Here is a 20,588-nt window from a genome sequence, read left to right on the forward strand (position 1 = left end):
AACAAAATAAATCTATAGACATGGTCTAAGAATTGATGAATGGCAAGTACTGTTGCTTGAAGCATTATATTATACTGAAGAAATATACACACCTCTAACTGGGAAGCTTAACTGCTGTAAGGTTGATGCACTAATACAGTAACCAATTTGGGGCTCATAGGCGATGGTATCTAGACATTCATTCCAATCTTGTACATTAGTAACAGGACAATCCTGTAGATGGGTGACAAGGTCTCCCACAAAAAGGCCTCTGGGTCCAACGGCAGGTGAGTCCTTGGGAAGAGGGTACAACCAAATCAGATAACGTATGAAGACAAGCTATGATTAATCTGACCAAATAATAAAGACACTGAGCTACTTAGGTACAATATTTTCACCAATGCAAAAAATAAGCCGGCTTTGAATCCAAGATGTATAGTAGATGTATAGTCCTGGAACATTAACAAAATACCTAACAATTTTCCTACTTTTCCAAGATTCCGAATTTTTCATTACTGAAAAAAAAAACCCCACTTGCCAACTATCAAGATTAAAATGATAAAGTTTTTCCCAAACTATTAAAATTTTTTTGTGTAAGTAGTCATCAGAATGCCTTCGTTATCTTGTATACCCTCAGTGGATAAAATTATAAGACAAGTCCTTATCTAAACACACTCCCAAATATGCAGACAATACCATCAGCACAATGAACATGTGAGCCAGGGACTCACAAAGGTAATTTTCCTCTTCGGAAGGTCTGAATGGAAGACTTGATGCCATTGTAGTAATTATTGCCTAAGGCAGTGAAATGAAGAGTTGAAGAAAGTAACTTAAACTCCTATGAAATGTTCTGGCCATCAGTTTCAGTCTTTTTACTTAGGACTAAGGACATGTGACTCAAAAACCACAGTTACAAAAATAAACAGTAAAGGCAAATGATGCATTTTATCAACAAAGTACAGGCAGAAAATCTTGATACTCTCTTTATAACTCAGAGCAGAAACAATTTTAAGTAATTTTAAAAAGCCAGTGGGCTTCAAAATACTTTTTGCTCAACTTAAAAGGATTATAGTAATTTCTTCAGGAGAAACTGAACATTCTGCATGTGAAAACTTGAATATATGTTCCTAACATAAAATGCAAGTGTTATACCATGAAGTCTGGTAAATGAACACCCCACAAAATCCTCATTATTTACCTCAGCAACTTCCGTGATAAGCACCCCGACTCCAGTGTAGTAAAATGGCAAGAGAATTACAGGGAGGAGCACAAGAGCTAAAATACCAAGGAGTGCAAGGACGAAATTATGCCAGATACCTGAAAAGAGAGGGAAAAAAAAAAGGAGTAAGCTCAACCGGGTACAGGAATGATCTAGGTGTGTGACTTTGTAACATCTGGGCATTCTGATAAATTAGCGAAGTAATCACAAGAAGCTGTGAAGCAGATAGATCTACTTTAGTACTTTAGTACTAAGGAAAGATGTTCAGTTAGAGGCCTCTTCCATTTCAGGTACTGAAATGTAAAATGAGCATTTTAATACCACATTAGGAAGACCATATACTAATATGATTTAACATTAGTAGCATCTATATATTCTAATATATATATGTAAAAATATAAAGTGAATTAATATTTTACTTGCTTCATCTTCTTTTCAGAAAATGTATACATTATTAACTAAAGCATACTTGTGATCTTTGAAAAAAATTTCAAAGCTATTCAAATGAAAGATGAAATTAAAAAACATTCTTGCTGAGCTGGTTTATGGAAATCCAAATGATACTTGGAAAAAGGGAGTGTTTTAAGAATTAATTTGTTATGGAGAATTACTATTGATGGACCAAACACAGTAACTTACACCATGTCACAGACTATAACCATATGTACCGTATATACAGAGGTTTTCTTTCTTTTTTTTTTTTAAATACAGAGAAGGTTAAGGTGAACTCAGTGGTGTGCTGGAGGCTGGTCCTACCAGCTCGCCACAGCTGACTGTGTACATCTATTCCTAATTCCTCCTTCAGGGACTTTGGGCTGGCACCTTGAAATTGGCCAAGGCAGGAGTAATTATACCACAGAAACCAGCAAATGCTACATATGAGAGCTCCTCATTCTCCCCTCTAGAGAGAGGGCTTAAACAATCATTAGCATATCCACTAGATATCCTTCTCTTCCATACCTAGCCTTTCCTTCTTCTACAGTATTTCTCATGCAGCAGGGTGGGTGTTCTACCAGCACTCTGAACCTCGCAATTCTTTGTACAAGTCTGTCCCTTGCATTACAGGATATTTAGCATTTTTGACTCCCATCCACTAAATGCCATTAGTAGTCTCTCCTCACTGAGGCACCCAAAGAATGCACCCTATGCCCCACACATTCCAAACGTCTCCAGGAGGGTAACAGCACCAGTGGTTGAGAATCAGTTTTATAACGACAGAGATGTAACCTAAAGTCATTTCCTATACTCACAGGAAGCTGAGTATGGCCATATGCCACTTTGGCTAACAGGATATAAGTGGAGGTGATGGGGACAGCACTACAGCTACATTGGAGCTATGATGGAGATAAACCTGAGTCCATGACGTAGAAGCTGCGTGTTGGGAATAGTAGAGCTAACAAGATAGAAAGGGCCCGAGTCCTCCAAATAACACAATTAACATATCAGTGCTGAACTACCTACATTTGGGAAGTTTCACGAAGTCAAGCCATTGTTATTTTTAGCTATTATAGTAGTCAAACACTGGCTAAGACATGTTTCATGTACCTTATTCACACTGTTAAGATGTTCTTCCACTTTTTGAGTTTTTTAAGCTGCTTAAATATCCAGAGTAATTCTAGTCCAGGACACAATGGGTAAACAATCTTTTCTGTTCTATACAGAGAGAAATATTTTAAATTCACCAATGGTATCAAACCATTTATTGGAAACTATGTTTTGCTTTTCCATGTATGTACTTTGGACTTTCCCCTCAGCTGCATATTCATATCTAGCCCATTTCTTAAATCCACTACTTTATTTTATTATATCCATTATTTTACTAATTTATCAGAATGCCCAGTTCTTATATCCATTAGAGTAATCCATGTTAAAAAAAACACATACTGACTTATTTATGTTTCCCTACTAATGATCACTTAGGTTGTTTTACCTTTTTCATACAATGCTGCAACAAAAAGCTTTGTTCATATTGTTATATATCTAAGTATGCATCTGTGGGGGTTTGGCAAGTTACACAGAAATGGAATTGTTGGGTCAAAAAATGTGCACTGAAATTGACCTCCAGGGCTGCCTGGATGGCTCAGTCAGTTGAGCACCTTCAGCTCAGGTCCTGATCCCAGGGTCCCGGGAACAAGCTCCACAATGGGCTGCCTGGTCAGTGGAGAGCTTGCTTCTTCCTCTTCTCCCTGCTTGTGCTCTTTCTTAATAAATAAAATCTTTTTTTAAAGATTTTATTTGACAGACAGAGATCACAAGTAGGCAGAGAGACAGGCAGAGAGGGAGAGAGAAGCAGGCTCCCTGCTGAGCAGAGAGCCTGATGTGGGGCTCGATCCCAGGACCCTGGGATCATGACCTGAGCCGAAGGCAGAGGCTTTAACCCACTGAGCCACCAAGGCACCCCAATAAATAAAATCTTAAAAAAACAATTGATCTCCAATGAGTCTGCATTAATATTCTCATAATTGGCATAGGTTTCCTTACCCTGTAACACTGGATGCTATGATGTTAGATTTTGTCATCTGCTATGTTAGAAGTAAAATCTGTTGTGATTTGTTTAAGCTTGTACATTTTCCATGTTTATTAAAGGACTATTTGTATTTCTGTTGAGAACTATTTCTATCCCTCACCTGTTTATATATATATTTTTTTACTAATTTGTATATATTATGCCTGAATGTATATATTGAAGAATTTAGTCCTTTTTTTAAAAGACTATTTATTTGAGAGAGAGAGAGACAGAGATAGTGAGAGAGTAAGAGTAAGGCAGATCCTATCCAACCAAGCCACCCAGTGCCCCTGAATTTGATCCTTTGTAAGAGGTATTACAATTTTTCTTCCAGTTTGTTTTTTGGCTTGGTTTATAGTTTTGCCTATGCAGACATTTTACATTTTGGTGTGGTCAAATTGCTCCTTTGTGTTGTCTTTCCCAGTTCAAGATTATAAAGATACTCACCTGGTGTTTTCTTATACTGCTTTCATAGCTTCGTTTAAAAAACAAAATTAAAACAAAACTTTTTTTTTGCCCACTGGAATCTACTCTAGTGAAACGAATTTAGGCATACAGTTATAATCCCCCGTCAATTGCTAGTCCCATTACAATTTCACAAGATAATCCATCCCCAACACTGATTAGATTTGCCACTGTTAACATGTGTTAAATCCAGCTTTTCCCCAACTCCTCAGGATGACAGTCCATGAGCAGATTGTCATGAGAGTTGCACTCTCACTATTTCTCCCTTATCAGGATAATTCCACCACACAACCATAGCATAGACCCTAACATCTTCCCATCCAAACAGGGGCGGGGCACAGAGCAGCACTGCTTTCCTGAATCTCCGGGCAGCTTCTTTTCTCTTGTTAGGGATGCAGCTGGTATCACATCACCCCGCTAAACTCCAGATTTGCCCATGATGGCTAAGTGGCAATAAGGGTGGTAGAACATACACATTTCCCTTATTTAAACAACCTCTTGTCCATTAATGATTTGTTTGTAAGTATACCAAAGGAATCTTTGTTATAACTTTTACTTTTTCTAGAGCAGAGTTTTTTGACAGTGACACCAGTGGCATTTTAGGCCACATCATTCTATGATGTGGGGAACTATCTTGTGCACCTCAGGATGTTTACCAACATCCCTAGCCTCTACCCACCCAATAACAGTAGCACCCTCCCCATTTTCTCTGTTTTCTAGCTATGGTATTTATATAGGCACTTTTTTTTTTCCTTCTTCAGAAGAGGTATTTTATTTTTGCTTTTTCTATTACACAAGATATACACATCAAGTGTTAAAAAGTCAATATATATACAATATATTCTACAACTGAGACCACTCTCTAATTGAACATGCAAAGAAATTATACTAAACAGCAGCACCCAGCAGTATTTTGGGGAAATAAAATTGACCAATACTTTTAAGTCACATCTAATTCAAGACCAAGGAAAACAGTGCAGTTAAAAGCTTTGTGTTAACATCAAAGAATACAACCAAAAATAAGATAGCAAACAAAACCTACGTTTTTTTTTAAACAGGAAACTATATACGTATGTAATTGTTCATTGTTTTGCATGCAAAACATTATCAATCTTCAGAAAAAAACAAAGAATTACCAAACATATTCCTAAAAGTATAAATATGAACATTTGGAAACTACAGAATTTTTAAAAACTTGCAAGCAATACATGAGCTTCATATTTTAAAAAACCCTGAAAAGAAGTTCCATTTTTAGAAGAGCTGTGTAATGAACTGTCTTTTGATATGACGTTCACAAATTATCCTCCTATTGGGACCAAATTTTACAAAACTACCATGTATTTCAAATAGCATTACAGAACAAGATATAACATCTTAACCATGTATTTTATATAAAAGAATACTTTTTTAAAAATTTTACTTTCACTTCTACTAGTCTACTAAAACATGACCCTTAGATGTGTAGGAATCATTAAAAAAATTATTTCCTAGAAGCAATACACAAGAGAGGCATATTTATTTGCAATCACACTCCTAGAAGACACCTCCCAAGTTTAGAAGGGTCTTCTCTTTTTACTGGCTGTTTTTGTTCCTCGCATGTGTTAAGATATGAGATTTCAGGTTAGTTGACTGAGCGAACTTCTTACTACAGCCATCAAACGGGCACACGTAGGGCCTGTCTCCGGTATGGATTCGCACATGTGTACGCAAATTGAAATCCAGGGAAAAGCGTTTTCCACAGCCTTCAAATGTGCACTGGAAGGGCTTCTCTCCAGTATGCACCAGTTGATGTCGTTTTAGTTTTGAGCTCTCGACAAAAGCTTTGCCACATTCTGCACATACGTGGACTCGAGGACCGTGAGTGTGCAGATGTTTCCGCATAGCAGAGTTATCCTTGAACATCTTCACACAGCCTTTATGAGGGCAAGCTATGGTTCTTGGCGCATCTTCTTTGGGTTTTCTTGGCTTCATTCTAGTAAATTCTGCCAGTTGTTTAGGATCTGAGAGATCAATACCAGGTAATCCTTCGGGAGGAAGCTTCTTTCCGGTCATGTACTCTGAATAATCAGGAGCTGAGCTCTCTATCTGTCCTGTCTCATCGTCTTTTTTCTCGCTCGGGGACCACATGGTGACGGAGAACTCACCCTCCAGAGTTTTGATCTGCACCTGCTTCTGCTCCCATTTCTTGGCGCCCATCTCGGAGTTGCTACTTCCCGCCCGCGGCTCACTGGTCGTGTAATTTTTCTTACCGCTGGCCTTCTTGCTTTGGCTGCTGCGCTTCTTGCTGCGGGCTGATGAGGATGCGGAGGCAGACAAGGAAGCCAGGGTCTGCTGGAAGCATTCATCTTCATCAACCGGAAGGACCATCTGGTCCTCGAAACTGCTGTGGGCTTGCAGGTTGTCTGACTCGTAGTAGCCCACCACTTCCTCCTGTGTCTGCACCATGATGATATCCTGGTCGTGGTCCCCTTGGTTCGGGTTGTTGGTAAAGAGTGGCTGCAGCGCGATCAGAGGTGGATGGTGGTGGCCACCGTGGACCCAATTGCCGCTGATAATCTCGTACTCTGCGATGGTTTCCATCGCCATAGCCTCCACAGGGATGGTCTCGAAAGGAATGGCCTCCACCACGGGTATGGTCTCCACAGGGATGGTCTCCATGGGGATGGCCGCCACAGGGACAGTCTCTACTGGGGCGCTCTCCACATGGATCTGGTGCAGCTCCACAATATCTGTAAGGAACTCCGAACTTTCCGTGGAGATGTAGAGAGTGTCGTTTGAAGCCATGGCTGGGAGCTCCATGAAGGCTCTGGTTCCCGGAAAGCGAGCAGGCGGCTGGAAGGCCGTGTTAAAGGCTGACAGAAAAGCGAAGCGCTCCAGCGGAAAGCGCAAGCGCCAGAGGCAGGGGCGGGCGGTTGAGCACGAAGACGCTGAAGACTCGGAGGACGCGGAAGGACTGGAAGACGCGCGAGGGACTCCGCTGAAGCCGCTAAAGATTCGGAAGACGCAGAAGGAGTGGAAGACGCGTGGAGGACTCCGCTGAAGCCGCTAAAGATTCGAAAGACGCAGAAGGAGTGGAAGACACGCGGCAGCCTCCGCTGAAGCCGCTGAGGACTCGGCAGACGCGAGTGCTTCTGGGAGCGCCAGGCGCATGCGCTTCCCACTACCTCAACAAACGCGTGCTTACGTTCACACTTACGCGCTCGTGGACGCTCCAGTCCTCATGAACACGTCACCCTCCCCTCCCCACTCCGAATGCCGCGCTATTGTTTTTTGACTATTAATTCGGTAAACCAGGTTCTTCACTGAATTTTTCTCCTTTCTGTTGATTTTCCCTTTTCCTTCCCCCACCAAAGTATGTAATAGTACCTGAAAAAAAGGCTTACATTATTTTTGCCTTTTCTTCCCTCTTCCTGTACTGACCCACATTTAGGGACCCATTTCATAGTATCAGTGATAATCGACAATGGGACTGCTTGTCTTGTCCTTTAATAAGAATGCGTGTTAGTGTTATGTCATTAGGAAGTATCCGGCTATTTTTATTTCTACTAAGGAAATTTTTTTTTAGCCATCAATGATGGTAAATTTTGTTAAATACCGAGTCCGATATCTGCTGAGATGAAGATTTTTTTCCCGTAATGGTAAATAAAGCTTAACAGTTTCAAATAGATTTCCTATTGTTGAACCATACTTGTGTTGTGTAGAGACACCGTATGTAGTTTTTGGTACTTTACAGGATGTATCAGTGTTCTATTAGCCTAATTAAAAAAAAAATTCCTTCTCCATGCGATACGGAAAATCTATACTGAATTGGAATTAAATAAAAAGCCAACTTTCCTTGAAGACTGGAAAGAATTACACCTATGAAACTTTCAGGGGCACTCTTCATCAACTTTCTTAACTTCTCCCGTTGTAATTAATTAGCCTATTTAGGTTTTTTTTCTATCTTCTCTGGAGTTTACATCATTTATACTTTTAAATAATTATCCCAGTTTTAGAAAATTTTCGGCAGAGATGAACAAAGAACAATTTTATAATTTTAATTTTTTTCTGTATCAGTTATCATTCCCAATCTGGCTGCAAATTCTGTCTATACTGCTTTTTACCATGTTTACTCCTTTTTTTCTTCAAAAAGCCTCTTGGACTTAAGTTTGTTTTTTTTCCTAATTTATAATTTTCTACCTACATTCTTATTAATTATATTGCTTCTTGTTTTATAGTTTTTTCCTTACTTCTTCAGTTGAATGCTTAACTGACTTATTTTCATTTCTTATTTCATAACTGCATAAGGCAGTGAATTTTCCTTTCAGCAAACTTTTACAACTTATGTCATTATCATTTTTAAATATACTGCAATTATATTTTGAACTAAATTTGCCAATTTTCATGTTTCATGGTCACTTGAAAAGAAGCTGTGTTGATATATAGTTTGATCTATTTATTGAATTTTACTTTACTAATTTGAGTTTTGATGATCTGACTTTTCATACTTTTCTGCCATGTACTGAGAGATGAGATGAGCTTCCTTTATTACATTTTTGTTTTTTCCATGCACTTGTACCTTTTTCATTTTTGTTTTGCTGGTTTGTTACTTGATGCAGTGAGTTCACAATGATTACATTTTCACTGTGGATTACACACCTTTTGATTATTAAGTCACCCCCTATGTCTAACTAACCTAATGTAGATATAGTTCCTGTTCACATTTGTATGGTATGTCCTGTTCATTTTACTTTCAACCTTTTACAAATTGTTGTTTTTGTAGATACTGGAATGTAAATTATTTTGCTTTATTACTTAAGAAAAATAAAATTTAAGTAATCTCTGTACCCAACAGGGGGCTCGAACTCACAACCCTAAGCTCAAAAGTCACATACATGCTTCTCAGACTGAGTCAGCCTGGAGCCCCTTGTTTTGTTACTTTTAACTGAGAATCTTACAAACTGAATTTATCAACCAAAAGGTGAGATGTTTTCATTTGTGATATGAATATTTTCTATAATGATACACATATGAATAAAGAAATTTAAGTCTGTTACCTGCACAGAATATCCTTAGTTGCTGGACTGGTGAAATAAGTTGCAAATGAGTAGTGAACAGATCAACAAATGCTCCAGGATAAATAACGAAGAGAAAAATCCCAAAGCCATTAAATCGAACTTGTTCCCTAAGAAATCATAAAGAAAAAGGAATTTACTACTAGTATTGCAGTTTTCAAATTAATAATGTATTTAATCTTAAAACTTGCCACTGTGATTTAAATTCTTGCTTAACAAGTCTCTCTGGACAATTGAGAAAAATAAACTCATATGATGTATATTTATCTTATAATTTTACAGTAGTGTATGGGTTTGGTTATCTATGAAACTGCATTATGTAATAGGGCATTCTGAAATAGGCTTAAAACTTTGAAAACTTTTTGAAACCAACAGGCTGAGCAAATAACTTGAAATTAGTCACATATATAAAGCAATGGTTAATATTTCTGTGAGAAACTAAATGAAAAACATTTTTATGGTTCACTCTGAATTATTTTCAGAGAAGGACACAAAAAATGTAAAGTATCTATATTTGTTTTAGCCATTATTAATAAAAGTATAGGTTTATTGAAGTATATTCCTGAATTATTGTTAATTCATAATACATAATGCTCAGATTGTTCTTAAGAGGACTATTTTTTATCAATTCATTCTTTAAAAATGGAATTACTTCTAATAGTCTCATAAGGCCAAACAGCTATGTTAAAAAAAAAAAATTCCCCAAATATATTGTGCTGTCATTTAGTACTGATTGACTTTCACTTGTCAGTTGGATTTTATAAGATTACTCACACTGTTTCACAAACATGCATTGAAGTATTAAACTGTTAATAACAATGATTTTATATGCAAAACCCTAAAAGCTGCAATGCTAAAAATATGGAAGCAAAGGAGAGAGAGAAAAAAAGTAGCCTCCTACTTAAACCACTATATGTCACACTTGTGTAACAGTATACGCTCTGTCAAGATGAGAGTTTATTGGCAGCCAACAGACTCGTGTTCATAAGCAATGGGAAAGTAGTAAGAAGAAATTTCATCTTCTTCTATAAAATCTTTTATCTGGTACACACACCCAGGGGATAAAACACATTCCCATCAGTATGTGTGTTCATCATGGCAGTAATTATCAGAGGGAGTGAAGCGGGCACTGTGCTTCCCTATCACAACTTTCTAAGTTTAGGAACCTTTAAAATGCTCAGGTATAATTACAATGACATATTTGTGTAGTGAAGACAAGAACATGGTATGATACTTGAGCAAGTTCCAGGTCTCATCCTCCCTTATCTTCTACTTGGGTTTCTAGACAGGCTATGATATTTGTTAACAATCCCAGAGCTTTCAGTGTTCTTGCTTTGACCAGCATAGGCTGTGAGTAGAAGCAGGAGAGCATTTCAGCCAGTAAGTCAAACAAAGTACTAAGAAGGCAGACAGGTGGGCTCAAATTTAGCAGTTACTATTCTAACCTAATGATAAATACAAAGATTAGGTTTCAGTTTGAGGAGTTCCTTATAGATCTTGGATATCAGCCCTTTGTCTAACATGAACAGACACTTCTCCAGTGAAGGCATACAAATGCTATCAGACACATGAAAAAATGTTCATCATCACTAGCCATCAGGGAGATTCAAATCAAAACCACATTGAGATACTACTTTACACTAGTTAGAATGGCCAAAATTAACAATACAGTAAACAACATGTGTTGGAGAGGATGTGGAGAAAGGGGAACCCTCTTCACTGCAGGTAGGAATGCAATTTGGTGCAGCCACTTTGGAAAACAGTGTGGAGATTCCTTAAGAAATTAAAAATAGAGCTACCCTATGACCCTGCAATTGCACTGCTGGGTATTTACCCCAAAGATACAGATGTCGTGAAAAGAAGGGCCATCTGTACCCCAGTGTTCATAGCAGCAATGGCCACAGTTGCCAAACTGTGGAAAGAACTAAGATGCCTTTCAATGGATGAATGGATAAAGATGTGGTCCATATATACTACGGAGTATTATGCCTCCATCAGAAAGGATGAATACCCAACTTTTTAGCAACATGGATGGAACTGGAAGAGATTATGCTGAGTGAAATAAGTTGAGCAGAGAGAGTCAATAATCATATGGTTTCGCTTATTTGTGGAGCATAAGGAATAACACGGAGGACATGGGGAGATGAAGAGAAGGAAGTTGGGGGAAATTGGAGGGGGATGAACCATGAAAGATTGTGGACTCTGAGGAACTGAGTGTTTTGGAAGGGAGGAGGGTGGCAAGTTGGGTGAGCCTGGTGGTGGGTGTTGTGGAGGGGACGTATTGCATGGAGCACTGGGTGTGGTACAATAAACAATTCTGAAACACTGAAAAGCAATTTAAAAAATAAATAAAAATTAAAAAAAAAAGATTGGGTTTCAGGGTTTGATGAAAATCTTGAAGCACCATGAAGATATAAGAAGGCTGGCAAAGGATAGAAAGACCTAGATTATAGATGTGCATAGTTAACTGAGTATTCATCAACATATTAATCTTTATAAAAGAGTAGGTACCTCAAAATAATGTGGATATGCACCAGGCAATATTCACAGAAAGAAAAAAAAATCTATCAAATGTAGCAGATTTTTGTAATAAACCCTAAGTAAAAAGTTATTACATGTAGTAGAAAGAAATATATCATTACCTAATAGCGGCTATCCCATGTCCAATTTCATGTACAACACCACTAATGAGAACTGCAGCGAAGAAATAGGTCAGTTGGTTGACAGGTAAATTTATACCGGGAACCTGTTCACAGACACAATGATAAATACACATGTGGGCACAAAGAAACCACGATGTTCACTCCGTGTTGAAGCTTAAACTTCCAGGCTGAAGGTTCTGTAAACTAAAAGTGGGGGTGCCAGTTGGTTAAGCATCTGACTCTTGGTTTCAGCTCAGGTCATGATCTCAGGGTCATGAGATCAAGTCCCACCTCGAGCCCCACTTCAAGCTCAGTGCTTAGCACCGAATCTGCTGGAGATTCCCCCGCACCCCCCACCCTGGCTTGTGCTCTCTTTCTCAAATAAATAATTTTTTTTAAAAAGTAAGTAATATGACTATCAGTGGTTACTTCTCTACTTCTATCATAATAAAAGTCAAAACATCAGTTTTTTCGAACTAGGCAGTTTTCGAATTAAGCACACCACCAATCTAAAGATAACAGTGAACACCAGGTTAAAAAGTCAAAACTTTCATGTCCTGAAGTCTTCACCATGGGAAAGAATTAGGAAAGCAGGCAAAGTGCCAGGGAATGTGGAGTGACAGCGACAGAGTCAGCAACTGTTCTAGCCTCTGGAGCTGGAAGCCTGATTGGGAAATTCTTGTTACAATTCCTAGTCCTTTCTCTGAATTTTTATTGCAAGGTTCCAAGTACTTAGGTGAGTAATATAGGATATTCCTGCCTCCCATCAATGAGTTTTCATTTTAGTATTCTTAAATTACATGAGCACTGGGAATCAGGGTAGTGTAATCAAGTGCCTCACTGGTGTGGGAGTGGGAGCACCCTGCCCTCCATTTCTTTGATGCCAATAATTTGTCTAGTACATTGGTCAGAAAAATATATCAAAATGATACATACAATTTTTACATTAACATTCAATGCAGGAAAGAAGTCCTTTGGAACGTACAGACATATCAAGGACTTACAAAGCAGCAGAACTTGTCCTGCAAGCACATGCTCCCAAGATGATGTGCATGTACGTATCACTGAATACACAAAACAAGTTTGCTGCTGTAAGTGTTATATGGTATAGTTTTTTATATACCCAAGAATCATCTTGTCAGGTAAATAACCACTCCCAAGTTATGTCATCTGTTAAGGAAAAATTCCATATATTAGGTTAAGTGGGACACACCACGCATTTAATATTATTCACACACTGAGCATCTGTTTCTCATAGTCCAGGAGCTGGACCCTAAAAATATCCTTCTAGAGGAAATTCCTCCTCTGTCTTATTATTACTTTAATTATAAAATGTGTTTAAAGCAGGAAAAACAGGAAAATTCAAAGAAAAACAGAAGCCTATAATGCTGCTCCCAAAACACAAAACAAAAAACCATTCTTGATGTTTTAATTTATGTCCTTCTAGTCTTTTCATATATATAAATATATATATATGCATTTTTAAAAATTATACTTTTATTACACCTCTGGTTTTGAAACCTGCCCCTTTCACTTAACGATATCATCAACATTTTTCCATGAGTGTTTTCTGGTTCAATGTGATTTTTAATAGCTGTATTGCATTCTATAAAATAGACTGTTAGGCATTTAATCATTTTAAAAAGTTTTTCCTCTTATAAATATTGTGATGAACATATTTGGGCACATATATTCAAATATTTTGGGTGAATAATTCTTAGACGAACATGGTTGGTTCAGGTTCTGGACACATGTCACTTGGGTTTGACATTCTGGATCCATCTCTAACTAGCTAAAGTGACCTTAAGGAAGTTTGGATTATTACCCCCAACATTGCAATTTCTTCACTATTAAAACGGAAATAACCACACTTACGTAAGGGGAAATTCTGAGGATTATATAAGAATCCTTGGGGTGCCTGGGTGGCTCAGTGGGTTAAGCTTCTGTCTTTGGCTCAGGTCATGATCCCAGGGTCCTGGGATCAAGCCCCGCATAGAGCTCTCTCTCAGCAGGGAGCCTGCTTCCCCACCCTCACGCCATCTCTCTGCCTGCCTCTCTGCCTACTTGTGATCTCTCTCTCTGTCAAATAAATAAATAAAATCTAAAAAAAAAATCCTTGCCCCATGTTTAATATTATGTGGGTAATAAATGCTGTCATTACACAAAATTTAAAGGACTTTGATACATATCAAACTGTTCTCCAGAAGCAGACCCTTCCATAACCTTGGGCAAACTTGTATTATTCAAGTCTTTCAAATCTGTAATTTGAGGGATATAAAAAGTATCTCATTGTTTGATTTGTATTTCTTTGATGATTATTAAAGCTCAGTTTTCCCCCTGCTTCTGACCACTGACAGGTCTTTTGTGAGCCAGTCTACTCATGACTTACTAGTTTTTTCTCCTAGAGTATTCTTTTGTTCTTATTGCTGTGGAAGATCACTTCGAGTATCAATGATCAGTCCTCTGTAATACATATCACAGATGCATCCCCAAGTTCTTCTGATTTTAATTTTACTTTTAGTTTTTTGATATATAAAAATTTTTATGTCATCAAATCTATCAACATTCATGGTTTGTGCCATTAGTGTTATGCTTATGTCATCCTAATTCTGTGTTCATATAGCAGAAGCCCGTTTTTATATTTGCTTTCTTATGATTTTGTGTTTCAATTTTAATTCAATTGAAATTTATTTTTGTGCATAGAGGAGTTTCACTTTTAAGTCTCCTTTAGTGACTGAAGAGGAGATTCAAGCCATGTTGCTTGGATCACTTTCTTTCTTTCTTTTTTTTTTTTAAAGATTTATTTATTTGACAGACAGAGATCACAAGCAGGCAGAGAGAGAGGGGAAAGCAGGCTCCCTGCCCAGCAGAGAGCCTGATGTGGGGCTCGATCCCAGGACCCTGAGATCATGACCTGAGCTAAAGGCAGAGGCTTAACCCACTGAGCCACTCAGGCGCACCTCTTGGATCACTTTCTAAATTCATTAATTGCAAGTGTCTTTCCCTAGTTATGAAACTAGTTTTCATAACCTTCATTTTTAATGTATGCATAATATTTCACTATATGACAATCCCATAACTTAAGCATTCCTCAATTATACACTGTGGTTGTGTCTAATTCTTCATAATAATAAATGATGTTAAGGTAAGATTTTGAAGAATACTTTTTTTGCATATTTGTAAGTGTTTCCTTAAAACTAAAGTCCTAGAGTCCTAGATTCAAAAAATATGAATATTATTGATGCTCATTATCTGAAGTTCTCTTTACTCAGCCCCTACTAGCCAACTCTTTCTTTTTTTTTTTTAAAGATTTTATTTATGTATTTGACAGATAGAGATCACAAGTAGGCTGAGAGGCAGGCAGAGAGAGAGAGGAGGAAGCAGGCTCCCCGCTGAGCAGACAGCCCGATGTGGGGCTTGATCCCAGGACCTTGGGATCATGACCGGAGGCAAAGGCAGAGGCTTTAACCCACTGAGCCACCCCGGTGCCCCCTAAGCAACTCTTTCTAAGAATATCAGGGTATGCTCTTCCTCATACCTGCTCCGTTTCCATGTTGTCAGAGGTCTTCTGCCTGTTAAGACCACTAGTTTCCATTTCTCTGACTTCTCTTTTAAATTTATGTACTTAAGATTAATTTTTTAAAAGATTTATTTATTTATTTATTTATTTGACAGAGATCACGAGTAGGCAGAGAGTCAGGCAGAGAGAGAGGAGGAAACAGGCTCCCTGCTGATCAGGGAGCCTGATGCGGGGCTCGATCCTAGGACCCTGAGATCATGATCTCAGCTGAAGGCAGAAGCTTAACCCACTGAGCCACCCAGGCACCCCAAGATTAATTCTTATACATTCTCTCTATATCACAAAGTATCTATCTTATTTTACCTTCATTTCAAATACGTTAGTAGGCTGGATTCAATAGGACATTGGTTCCTTTTGCTTTATTATTGTTTTTAAATGATTTCATTTATTTCAGAGTGTGTGCATGAGAGAGAGAGACCATGAGCAGGGGGAGGGACAGAGGAAGAGGGAGAGAGAATCACAAGCAGACTCCATGCTGAGTGCACAGCCTGACACAGGGCTTGATCTCATAACCCTGAGATCATGACCTGAGTCAAAATCAAGAGTTGGATACTTAACCAACTGAGCCACCCAGGCACCCCTTTTGCTTTATTGTTTTATGGATATAATGATGAGATAAGGTAAGGATTTGAGTGTGTGACTATACTAACAGATGGTAGGTCTTATTTGCTGGCAACAGTATGCGAATGCCCATCTGTCTTGGCCATGATCACACAGGGTATTAGATGTACCAAAATTCTGATCTCTCAATGACACACAGTGCCAGGTTTTTGGGAATTAATACTGAATGAGGCTGTAGGGAATTATAATGTAAACAGAAAGTACATTCTCTGAGCTACAAGAACTCTAACCAAAACCAGGAGACCTAACATTCTTTTTTTTTTTTTAAAGATTATATTTATTTATTTGTCGGAGACAGAGGGAGAGAGAGCGAGTGAGCACAGGCAGACAGAGAGGCAGGCAGAGGCAGAGGGAGAAGCTGGCTCCCTGCCGAGCAAGGAGCCCGATGTGGGACTCGATCCCAGAACCCTGGGATCATGACCTGAGCCGAAGGCAGCTGCTTAACCAACTGAGCCACCCAGGCGTCCCGAGACCTAACATTCTTAAATGTATACATAAATATGCACAGTGGACTACAGAGGACAGCTGACTTTTTCATGGTTCTGCAGCATGACTCTCCTAACACAGTCAGTATTTTTGTGAACTCTATGAATAAACTGAGAAGAAGAAAGAAGAAATAATAATAACACTTTTGTTATTCTAATCCTAGCGGGCAGACAGGTGAATGATCACATTTCCTCTCAACCTGCTTCTTTTTCTACTATCCTCTTCTTTAGCGCACAACCAATGCCGAGTTTAGGATGGCTCCAGCCTCACTGAGCCAGCCAGATGCCCCCCAAAATAAAAACTTCTTAGAATGGTCTTTCATAACCCAGACCCTATCTGTATTTCCCATCTTATCTTCTACACCATATGCCATACTCCATATACCACCTAGACATAGGTGAAAGTTACTTTCTAGTTCCTTGAAGAATTACTGGTCTTTCCTTAGGGAGTAGAGCATAATGGCTCTGAGGGCAGTGGTGGGTCCACCATTTACAAGCTGTGACTACAGGCAAGTAAGTGGCTTAACATCTGTCTTCCTTGGTTTTCTCCTCTGTGATCAGATAGTTATCTCTAGATTGTTATAAGAATAAAATAAAATGGAAAAAAAAGAATAAAATGGGCACAAAAACCTCACACAGGAAGCACTCTATATTACCTAGGTTTTATTATTATTCTACTATTCCCCCCTCCCTAATGGGGAACACTTTACATAGGGTTAAAATGCAATTCATTTATATGGTATAGAGATCTTAAATAGGCAAATATGTTTCTGTTACCGGGATCTCAACTGCCATCTTTCCTTAGAGGCTATGGGGACTTTTCTTATCCTTCCCTTAAAGGTCTCCTCTCCACTCTTCCCAGTGCCAGGGACATCTCAGCATGCATTTTCCCTGTACCATAGTACCTGGTACTCTGTGAACTGTAGCACAATCACAGCAGCTGTCCCTCTAGACTAACAGCTCCATGAGTGCTGGGATTGGATTTTGTTCCCCATGCAAGCAGGACTCAGCATAGGGCCACGAGGCAGACTACATTCAGTAAATGTTGAAGAAATAAATCATTTCTTCTGAGGCCTCACCTAGCAAATCCTTTGACCCTCTAAAAAAGAGCTATGACCATAGGTGAGATTCATTATCATTCTCTACAAATGACTTCTAAATCTACCCACGGTGGCCCAGCCTAGTAGAAACCACAAAAAGAAGAGTTAAAAAAATTGGTAACTAGTTCTTAAGTCGTTTATTCCATTAATAAAAGCATGATAAAGAACATAACACCCGTGACTCCTGGAAATAAAAACATATATGTAAAAAAATCTGAAATAAAAGTTACTCAGTGGTAAAGCACCCTTCCACACTCTGGAGACATGTGTCAGTAAGGTATATAGGTTTATACGTGTGCTATCAAGTGAGAATTATTATAAATAGCTTATAGTCAAAGGAGTAATATTCGGCATATTCTTCCCATCAGGAAATCACAGTGACCATTCAAGGTCTTTAATCTTTAAATAAAAGGATATTACTGGTTAGAGTCTGAAAGCCATTCAGAGGAGAGGACTAAAATGCAATGCATTTATTCAGTATAGAGATCTTAAATACGCCAGCTCATTTCTTGATAGAAACAGTCATTTAAGACCTCAATAAGACAACATGAATTAAATCAAGTATCTGTGTAATTGCTGACAGTCGATGGTGGTGCATTTGTTGCATCGTTACTGCTACCACTACTACTACTACTACCACATATTCCAACAAATCCTTCCTAGATTCCCATTAATATTTTTGTTTAAGCAGGCAGTTTGAGAAATCGTGAGGCTTTGCATATATTTCCATATTTATAACATGGAGAGGAGTTATGCTAGCTAGATAAAATACCTTCTATTTATGTTGCGATAAACTTAAAAAGCAAAAACAAGGTACTTACCACAACTTGGAGCACTTGCTCATTGTGAAGTGAGGAGGAGGAGGAAGAGGATGAAGAGGAAGATGACGAAGAGGAAGAAGCAGAAGAAGAGGAGGAAGAAGAAGAGGAAGAGGAAGAAGCAGAAGAAGAGGGAGAGTCAGCCATCATTTGCGCCAAAGTCTGCATCAGTGTTTTCCCGAGGAGGAAAAAAGAGCTGAACATGGCAATTACACCAAACACCATTCCAAAATTGAACCTGTTGGGAGGAAACAAAATCACATAAACATACAATTCCATATAACTCATGGGTTAACAAATTAATCGACAAGCCACATTTCACAGCTTCAAAATAATGGCTAAAATTTCACTGTATCTGCCTCGTTTTCTTATCTGAATTTTAGGTATGTGACTGAGGCACAGGCAAGGATCTCTCCAAGCAATTGTAATAATTTATGATTCTCTCATAACTGAAGAGGCTGAATACTCTTCCCAATAAAAAGCTTCTTTCCTCTCATGTCTTTCGTTCATTTACAAAGAACTGTTTTGATCTCGTTCTCATATAATTATGAAAGCTCTTTTGACATTGTAGACATTCATATCTTTTTTCCTCTGCCAATTCTTTTGTTTGCATTTTATTTTAGCTATATTTTGTGATAAGCTTAAATATTAACATGGTAAAATTGAACAAGTTTCCTTCTACTGTTTTAATAATTACAAATTACCCTTCTATAATTGGCAATAATCTATTACATTTTTGAATTTTTTATAAGTTTTTCAAGGAAATTGTCTGTTTCATCTAAATTATCAAATTTATAGGCACAGAATTGTTCACAATAGTTTCATTTTTTAAAAAGTCTGTGGAATAGACAGTAATGTGCCTTTTTCTCAATTCTGATTTTTTTAAAGTGAAGTGCAATTAACATAATACTGTATTAGTTTCAGTTATACAACATATTGATTCTATACAATATTCAATACTCATCATGCTATGTGTAGTCACCATTCTATATCATTACATTATTATTGACTATATTCCCTATGCATTTTTTAAAAGATTTTATTTATTTATTTGACAGAGAGAGAGAGAGAGAGAGATCACAAGTAGGCAGAGAGGCAGGCAGAGAGAGGGGGAAGCAGGCTCACTGCTGAGCAGAAAGCCCAATGCAGGGCTCGACCCCAGGACCCTGAGATCATGACCTGAGCTGAAGGCAGAGGCTTAACCCCTTGAGCCACCCAGGTGCCCCTTCCCTATGCTTTTCATCTATATTCCCTATGCTTTTCATCTCTGTGACTTATTTTGTAACTGAAAATCTGCACCTCTCAATCCTCTTTATTTATTTCAGCCATTCCCCTGCCTACCTCCTGTGTGGCAACTAACAGTTTGTTCTTTGTATTTAAGAGTCTGCTTAGTTTTTGTTAGCTGTTCTTTTGTTTTGTTTTTGCATTCTACATAGTGTATGGAATCATACACTATTTGTCTTTCCCCAACTTATAATAATACCCTCTAGGTCCACCCATGTTGTTGTAAATGGCAAGATCTCATTCTTTTTTATGGCTAATATTCCATTATGTATATATACCACATCCTCTTTATCCATTCATCTTTCTTTAAAAGGTTGTATTTATTTATTCAAGAGAGAAAGAGAGAACGAGAGAGTCAGTGGGGGTACAGGCAAAGGGAAAGAAGCCTTGAACAGACTCCCTGCCAAGCGCAGAGCCTGACATAGGGCTTGATCCCACCATCAATGAGATCATGACCTGGGCCGGAACCAAGAATAGGATGATCAACTGACTAAGCTACCAAGTAGCCCCTCCATTCATCTTTTTTTTTTTAAAGCTTTTATTATTTTTTATTTATTTTTTTTGGGGGGGGGGGTAAAGGTGAGGGGGTGGAAAGAAACAGAAGGAGAGACAGAGTCTTAAGCAGGCTCCACACCCAGTGCACAGCCTGACACAAGGCTCGAACTCACAACCCTGAGATCATGACCTGAGCTGAAACCAAGAGTCGGACACTTAACTAACTAGGACACCCAGACGCCCCTCCATTCATCTATTGATGGATATCTGGGCTACTTCTACATCACAGCTATTGTAAATAACGCTCCAATAAACACAGGGGTGCATCTATCTTTTTAAA

At 38.4% G+C, this 20,588-nt stretch overlaps 2 protein-coding genes across 5 annotated transcripts in view; both read right to left on the reverse strand.

The window, feature by feature from the left end:
* Positions 1-20,588, reverse strand: part of MBTPS2 (membrane bound transcription factor peptidase, site 2) — a 46,381-nt gene that overhangs the window by 20,931 nt on the left and 4,862 nt on the right. For all 4 annotated transcript variants that reach the window (XM_082718352.1, XM_082718351.1, XM_082718353.1 and 1 more), the window contains exons 3-7: positions 18,473-18,707; positions 11,866-11,969; positions 9,206-9,333; positions 1,178-1,296; positions 93-273 (exon numbers count right to left, since the gene is read on the reverse strand). In XM_082718352.1, the coding sequence (XP_082574478.1) occupies positions 93-273; positions 1,178-1,296; positions 9,206-9,333; positions 11,866-11,969; positions 18,473-18,707 (767 nt within the window). The remainder of the gene's footprint in view (positions 1-92; positions 274-1,177; positions 1,297-9,205; positions 9,334-11,865; positions 11,970-18,472; positions 18,708-20,588) is intronic.
* On the reverse strand, positions 4,911-7,444 carry YY2 (YY2 transcription factor). The gene has a single exon (XM_082718355.1). It carries the CDS (start codon positions 6,966-6,968, stop codon positions 5,742-5,744), a length of 1,227 nt encoding a protein of 408 aa, XP_082574481.1. The 5' UTR covers positions 6,969-7,444; the 3' UTR covers positions 4,911-5,741.

The sequence above is a fragment of the Mustela nivalis genome (assembly GCF_964662115.1).
Source record: "Mustela nivalis genome assembly, chromosome: X".
Classification (NCBI taxonomy): Eukaryota; Metazoa; Chordata; class Mammalia; order Carnivora; family Mustelidae; genus Mustela; species Mustela nivalis.